This window comes from Atta cephalotes (genome assembly GCF_000143395.1).
Source record: "Atta cephalotes unplaced genomic scaffold scaffold00048, whole genome shotgun sequence".
NCBI lineage: Eukaryota > Metazoa > Arthropoda > Insecta > Hymenoptera > Formicidae > Atta > Atta cephalotes.
This window is the reverse complement of record NW_012130112.1, coordinates 909901-918723: the sequence shown is the minus strand read 5'-3', so window position 1 is coordinate 918723 and position 8823 is coordinate 909901. Positions and strand designations below refer to the sequence as shown.

The 8823-nt window shown below is 27.0% G+C and overlaps 1 protein-coding gene across 1 annotated transcript; it reads left to right on the top strand.

The window, feature by feature from the left end:
* Positions 1–3: 3 nt before the first annotated feature.
* LOC105622694 (lipase 3-like) lies at positions 4–2776 on the top strand. Its single transcript, XM_012204107.1, has 4 exons — positions 4–213; positions 2027–2173; positions 2268–2495; positions 2618–2776. Exons 1-4 carry the CDS (start codon positions 4–6, stop codon positions 2774–2776), a joined length of 744 nt encoding a protein of 247 aa, XP_012059497.1.
* Positions 2777–8823: the final 6047 nt, after the last annotated feature.

Here is an 8823-nt window from a genome sequence, read left to right as displayed (position 1 = left end):
GCGATGATTTTATATATTACAAAAATGACTTCGCGATCATTGCACGCATATATCGGCCATTCATTAGGCTCGACTGCTTCTTATATAATGGCAGCGGAACGTCCAGAAATTACTAGAATGGTGCGAATAATAATCAGTCTTGGACCTGGGGCTATTTTCAAACGTGTAACATCTCCGTTACGGTTGTTCTTCGATTTCCTAACAAATATTCAGGTAAAGTCAAATGGAAATACTTAAAAAATAATTTATAATCAGAAAATAATTTTAAAAAACATCCAATATATGTAAAAAGCTGCTTTTATTATTTCTATCTTTCGACTTTAGACTACACACAAGATGTCGCATTTTTTTTGTCGAGTATTATTCTTTTTATAATCCATTTTTAGAGATCTTGAAATTTATTTTCTTTTTCAGAAATAATGCAATATTTGTATTATAAGCGATTGAAATATTGAAAAGAATAGCCGAACGGATAGTAAAATTAAATTTTTAATTTTTGAATTTTACGCGAAATTATTTTAACAGGGTTAAAGTTTTGAAATTCCGAAAATATATATAAACTGTGCATGAAGTATCATTTAATTATCTCGTTACAACTATACTCGAGAAACATCGAGTTTTTTAACTGTGAGCAAATTTTATATTTCGTGAAAATTCTGTTAGGTATTGTAACATCACAAATTGGAATTAAATTGGGATAAAAGCATACTCACCAGTTTTGAAATCACGTAGTTTAACTTCAAATAAAAATAAGTATGATTGTAAATTAAGTATTGCAACAATTGAAAGGTAAATATAGCAAACTCGAGCAGCTCTTTTCCTTTTTTCCTCCCAAGGGAAGAAAAATGTTGCGAGTTCACAACCATATGTACTAGTTACGTCAGTGTTGCGAGAGAGAATGCACCAGTGGTATGCGCTAAAAGCGAGCAGACTGACTATCGGGTGACACACAAAAATGAGTAAGATTACTTTGATCGAAAAAATAGCAAAGTTGCCATTTCACAATTCTGAAATACTGGAACGTTGAAACCTAAAGATTTCACCAAATATAAGTATAAACCGGAAAGAAAGAACAAAGATGCGAGTTTTCATTAAAAGTCAATCGGTTACTTTGCTACTTGAAACTAAAAATGCATCGGATATCTAGAAATCCTTCCCGGATATCCGGCACATTCCTTGAAAGTATATATATATATATATATATATTCCAAATAAAGTTTATATTTGTTTGTAAAACCCTTTGTGTGATTTTTCTACTTCCCGCCTCTGGCATTCTTTGTGCCGCTAGTGGCACAACATTATATTACAAGAATTTCAATATTTCCTAGAAAATGTTACAATAAAATAAAAAAATATTATGTAATGAAACCTAAATAAATATAGTAATTTTACAAATCTGGTACTTATGTTGGTAATATTGCAGCGTAAAATAAAATTTCTGTAAGTCTTTACGTTCACATACATCATTGAGTAACAGCGCTCATGGCAAAACTTGTTGCATTGAAGATTGTGGGGAAATGTGCATTACTCTTCTGCGTAAATAAATCGTCACTAGTTTGTTTAGTTTTTAAGATATTTAAAAAATCTAATCAAGGCCATTCTAATCTTACTCTGTATAACAAATAGTATGAGTATTTCGTGTGCCATCTTCTATTTCTTAAAGTAATATGTACACTTTCATGTCCGCTCAATTTCGACTCGTAATACCACATCTAACAGAATTTCCATGAAGCATAGAATTCGCTTATAAAATTAAAAAAAATCAATAATACACAAGAATAGTTTTAATAAGATAATTAAATAGTATCATTTCGTATTCGTGTGCCACTCTGTAGTACTAAAAATATAATTTGAATTAAATATTCTTTGAAATATTACAAGATCAGAGCAATTTAAAGCTTCTTTGTATGAACCACGTTTCAAAAAGTTGCTTCAAATTTTTTATTCTCAAATATTCATTGAAAACTGTAAGATTAGATTACAAACACATTATATCGCGGTATAAATTCAAAATGCTCTTTTGCAGGAGCTGTTGCAGCTGTTTGTTATAAACGAGATTTTGCCGATCAGCTCTATGTACTCCTTGAGTAAGTCTATCTGCGATATCAATAAAGAAATATGTGCCACTGTGCTATTTCTTCTCTGCGGTTTCGATAGGGAGCAATTAAATATTGTGAGTATTCTGCAAATATTATAATGAAATTGATTTCCATCTCGGATTTTCGTTATCATTTCACACGCATGATCACAACTTGTCCGGTTTTTAGACTTTGCTGTCTACATTTTTGAGTCACAATCCAGCTGGTACCTCGATCAAAACGATACTACATTTTCACCAGGTAGTTAATTCTGGGAAGTTTAGCCAATTCGATTACGGTCGCATGAAAAATCTACAAATCTACAATACATCCGAACCACCGGATTACAATCTCGCGAACATCACCGCACCGTTCGCGTTATTCTACGCCGAAAACGACCCGATAACCACCTTCCCGGTAGGTAGCGAATAAAAGTTAAAACTTAAATCATTAAGAGATATATTGGAGATTAATATGTTTTAACCCTTTGTACACTTATGTCACAAAGAAATAAGAGCGATCAAAATTATTTCTTTAAGGATGTGAAAGAACTCATCCGGGTGTTACCTAATGTAGTGGACGACTATACAGTGCCGTTTCCTAAATTCAACCATCTGGATTTCGTACTTGCCACAGATGCACCTCGGCTTGTATACAATAGATTACTCAAGATCCTAAAAGTACGAATGTTATATTGATAATTAAGAAATTGCAATTATATATTTTAATAAAAACATTTTAATATTTTAATTATAAAGGAAAATCGATACTGAACACATCTCATAAAAAAAATCTTATTTCTTCACCTCCATATTTTTCAAAAATTAATTATTATATTTCATTAATGCTAATCAAAATTCATAATTTATACATTTGTGGCTTGTTTCTATACAAAATCGGCTAGAAACAAAATCGGCTAATCCTACAAATGCGAAAATAAAATTCTTACGATTTTTTTTTGTAAATTATATAGTTTAAATAATAGCTGTGATTATATTATTATTGATAATATTACACATTGTTTTATGCAGAATAATTCGAAATAAATGTTTGTCCTTAAAATGTCATATTCCTGACTTAATTCTAAGATGATTTTCTTTTGCCGAAAATTTGATGCGAAGCATATTATTTAATTATAACAAGAAATATTTAGCGAATAATGGAAAGCATACGGTAAGCAAGAAACGGTGCAACTCATTGTCCGACGCAGACGGTACATACGTAAGTATAGTCGTGGACAGAATGATTGTAACACTTATTCAATGGATTTCAGAACTTATCCTGCTTATCGAATAATCGATTGAGGACATGAGGGCTTTTCTTATAACCACAAAATGATCCCTTTATTGTCTTATCTACCTCTATTTTTTCATTTATTTGTGTCTATTTCCATCCATGTATTCTTGTCTACCTTCATAAAAGTGCAGTAACATACCGCAAATATAATCTATTATTATAGTATAAATGTCCGAAATATATCGTAGGGATATCCTAAAAATATTATATTTCAAGTAAAATAAAAGTGATATCTTTAGGATATCTCTTTTATTTTACTTGAAGGGATGGGTATTATTAAAAATATCTTTTTACATTCTTTATATACTATTAGAATTATTTTTTTACACAAAAATAGTATTTGATAAACTAGTATTTTAAGTTATGCAAAACTGATCACAATTATAAAACAATTACTAGATAAAATTCTTCTATTTTATGAAAAATGTATGTAAATATAAATGAGTCTCAACTTATTATAATATTTCAGCTGATGTAAAAGCTAGATACTACAAATAGAATTACACAAGTTTAGATTAAAGTCAGTGCATTGAGATCAATAATAATAATTAAGAATCATAAAATATCTTCTATAAAAAAACAAAATAAATTGTACAAAATATACAACGACATTAAAATATTTGTTATTTCATTATAAAATGTGTACGTATAATTATGCAACCATAATTATTATAAACACAATTTCTTTAATTAATTCACTCTTTGGTAATAACAAAAAATATATTAAGAAAAATTAATTATCAGACAGTACGTGCAACAATTATTAATAGCATAATTGACTATACTTGATTGTACGTTAAAATTACTTATTTAAATTTAATTGTCACAAATAATGACAGTAAATTATAATTAAATTATGATAATTGTAATCATTTTTTTTTCAATGTATATGAAAATAAATGAATTTCATAAATCAATTTGAAAATATCTTCATATGCACAATATATTCAATCATAAGAATGCATCCAGAATTAAGTTTATCCTAATTTGTTTTAACTTATCCATTTTAAGGCAATGGATGTATGATATGCTATATATATAATTATCCGCATATTGTTATTATATCTACGTATGCATGTATTTAGATATGTACATAAAATAACAATAATAATAAAATGACGATACATCCGTTACCCCAATAAAAATGTTAAATCATCACTCACCGACCGATGCGCAACAATGGAGTTACATCTACAATATCGCTACGATGATTCTGCAATAAATTAAAATCCAAATAAAAGCAGGATAAAGAAATAATTATTATTTAAAAAAATAATTATTATGTGAACGTATGCAGTTTTCCCGAAAATTATCATTTGAAAATATAATTTTTATAGGCATCGAATTTTGTACCTATTATTCAGTTAGATATAAAATAATCGTATAATCTCTAAAAAAGACTTCAACAAAAGAAGATTTCAACAAAAATAAGTTTACAAGAGTAAATTTACAATATAAAACAAATATAAAATTATGTTTGTATAATTTTTAAATAACTTCACTTTTCTTTCTAATTATTATTTTTATATTATTATCAAATAAAATTTAAGAACAAGCAAAAAAAAATTAATTTTACACAAGTAAAAAATATTTACCGCAAGTTATTCCACCGGTGCCCGAAGTCTCTCCCAAAGCCTCCTCTAAGAATTGTGTTGACATCCTCTCGCACAGGATACTCGCGTAAAACACTCGCGAATAATACTCTATAATCGCGCGCGGAATAATTATTTATCAAAGTCTTTCGCGTCGAACTACATTTCCATCGAATATTTTATGAAAAGTCTATTAGTTATTCCGATAACTTCAACAGCACTCCCGAAGCAAACGCGCGACGCGACGAACCGATTGCGGTTCACTTCAATTAAATCGACGGCGACGGTACGTTCCCCATCGGTAGATTTTTTCACGAAAAAAATGATTTACTCAATATCTAAAAATTTATCTAGATATATCATTCAGATAGATCCAAAAATTTTTAGATACTTAAGAAAAACCTTCTTTTCATGTATTAGGTGTAGTAAAAAGAAATCCATTATTTTTGCATGAAATTGAATGGAAAAATAATGGATTTGTTTTTACTACACCTAATATATCCTCTTACTACGTCAAGGTCGTACCCGTGAGCGAAAAGATATCATCTGAAAAATGTAATATAGCCATTATGTATATTATTATGTAACTATCAGTAAACTTTTAGAAATGTATATCAAGTACTCATCAATTCATCACTATTACGAAATAAATTCGGAGCAGATAAAAGGGCTAAATCTCTTATTGCAATATCTGTAAAATTAGAGTCAATGAAATAGACTAGAGATTAATAAAAAAATATTTAAAGATGCTATAAAGATATTATAACGTTTTAAGATGCTATAAAATGGCTTTGTGATTGTGGTTTATAATATTTTAAGAATTTCATAAACCTATTACAGAGTGATTGTGGTATTAATATAAAACAGATTTATTATGAATACCAATTTTTAAATTTAATAAAAGTGATCTCATATATAAAATTTATTGTGAAATATCGCACCTTATCCAGATTATATTTCAAGATTAAAAATTTAATTGGCAAAATTGGATATATGTATGTATAAAACTCTAAAATATGTACGAATTTCCAGTTCAGAAAAAGTATCTCTTTTAATTGTGTTTTTACATATCGGTCTAGTGTTATTATTGTTTATTGCTTTCAGTAATAATACATAAAGTATTGCAAAATTTTTTAGACTGATCTTGTTTCAGCATTAAAAAAATAATGTCCATTCTCGTTATTTTTTAAATAATAAATAGTACGATAATTATAAGTTATTTTTTTACTTGATAACGAGTATCGAGATAATCAATTATTTCAAAAAATAACTTTCCAATTTCTAATATTATATTCGGATAATATTACATAGGTGAAATTTGTCGTTTGATGCTATCAAGAGACGCGGTAGCGTTTCCCATCAAGTATATTTTTGATGAAGTTTAGTACATTAAAAGCATCCTTTTATATTATAATGAAAGAAATACTACCATATCAGAGAAAGAGAAGAGAGATGCTATAGCGTGTCATTTACAGAAAAGAGGCTTATTGTAATAAAAAATTGTTTTGTTTAAATAAATTAATGATTTAAAAAATGCATATGTTGATGAAGAATATAGATTTTTACAATTAAAATAAGATAACAACTATGTTCGTAAGTGCACTTAATGCGTATAAATATGAATATTATGTTAAATATTATGTCAACAACACAAATATTATGTTTACAAAGCAAAAATAACAATTAAAAAAAGAAACAAATTGTCGGAGAAAAAAACCGAAATTTTTGTTTTTTTTTCGAAAGGATTTGAAAAAAGCGGTTTTTTTTTATTATACATTTAGGTAATAAATTGCGAATAGCACATATTCATTATGATAAGCAAAGAATAAAGATTAGCTGTACAAACACTGGGCCGATCCGTTGCAGATTCATTACAATTTTGCAAAGTGTTTTTATATAAAAAGTTTTTGTATTTGAATTACATTTTTTCATTTTATACTGTTATTTTTTTAATTTTTTGTGGTAACATTTGAATTAAACAAGGTAATGCAATGTTGTGATATAATAATATTTTGAAGGAGAATTAAATAACTACTATTTTGGATGAAAGAGAAAATGTTTTTAAATAATTTGTGATATAACTGTTTTTAAGAAGAATTAAAGACATTTGGATTGGAATAGGAAGATCCTTCAATAGAAATACAAAGATATACTTAGGCTTCAGTGTATAAAAATTAAAGATAATATCGCTTGAATTATATTCTTTATTTAATTTGAATATTCTTTACGTAATTTAACTTGACATTAGTTATTGATATCAAATATCTTATAAATGATATATATATATATGTATTTTTATGATATTCTATAATTTTTAATATTACTTAATTAATTTGTTATGGAATAAACTTGACGCCAATTGTTAACATCAAATCTTTTGACAAATAATGCATAAAATTTTAATAGAGGTATAATAGAGGTTTAATAGAGGTATAATTTGGCGCCAGTTGTTGATTTCAAATATTTCATACAAATGATGAATTTTATACATACGAGTTAATAAAAAAGATAATACTTAGGTTTTAAAATTTGGTACAATAATTTTTTCGAGGAATACATACGTTTTAATGCATTCTATAATGTTTTTTTACATTAAGCTATAAAAGGATTAGTAATAAAAAAAAATTTTCGAAAAAACAATTTTTCAAGGTCATATAAAGTCGCCTTGATATTGAATTTTGTAAGATTTTATTAATTTCATTCAAGGTCATATAAAATGTCGCCTTGTAATTTGGATTTTATTAATTTAACTTTTTATATAAAATAATAAATGTAATTCATGTAAGTGCAACATGTACTTTATACTTTTTACATAATACAACTAGTGCTATTATAAGAAATATATACAATTTTGCCGCATCATTCCACTATCATTCCACTATTGACCTTTAATCTTGATACTATTATTTAAGACATTACATCAGTATTGTTCAGTAATACAAAATTCCATGATTATTAAGTATGTGAAGTTTTTTTGAAATATATTTAATTATAGTTATCTCGTATTATGCGAAAATGCGCATCAGAACATATTACATGAAGAATTGAGCGCATGTATGAATGATTACAAACACGTAAAGATATAAACGATCGATCTCAAGATATATTGTACAATAGTTAGACGCATCCTCTTAGCACCATGACACTATTGTTTTTTGATATTCTTCTAATTTTGAAATTTTTACATGTCACAAGTTTTAATGAAAATATTCTACATGGATATATTACATGGAAAGAAATAAATTACATTTATCTATTTATTATGATCATATACAAGTATTATTATTAGAGCAATCAAAATGTGTATAGAGTATTCTTTTTATTTAACTAATAAAGAAATAAACTAAATACAAATTTATTTCATAAAAAATTATGCATTTTAAGCCCTACATAGTACAGCATATTTTTGCATTATTTCACACATAAGATTTTTGTATATTTCGCTCACACAAATTTGCATATTTTTTCTATTTTTATTGTACATTTCAGATTGTTTTTTAATTTAAGTTTGTGATTAGTTTCTTTTCCGATATAATAATAAATAGGATTCCTAAGATAAGTTTCTCTCAATCAGAATATGACATATTTTATATTTTTGAAAATATATTTTAGCAATATCATATCGAAAAATAGTGGTTTTGCTATTTTAAAAGCAATTTCAACATACTTGATTGGAGTATCTTTCGATGACGATATAGAAAACATAAACAATTACAGCATTAAGGAAATAGCATTTAAATTTGCACTTGTAACTTCTGTTGACGTCGAACAAAATTTTTCAACGTATAAAAATATTTTACCATCAAATAGGCGAAGTCTTTTGTTCGAAAACTTAAGTCAAGTGTTTATTAGTTACT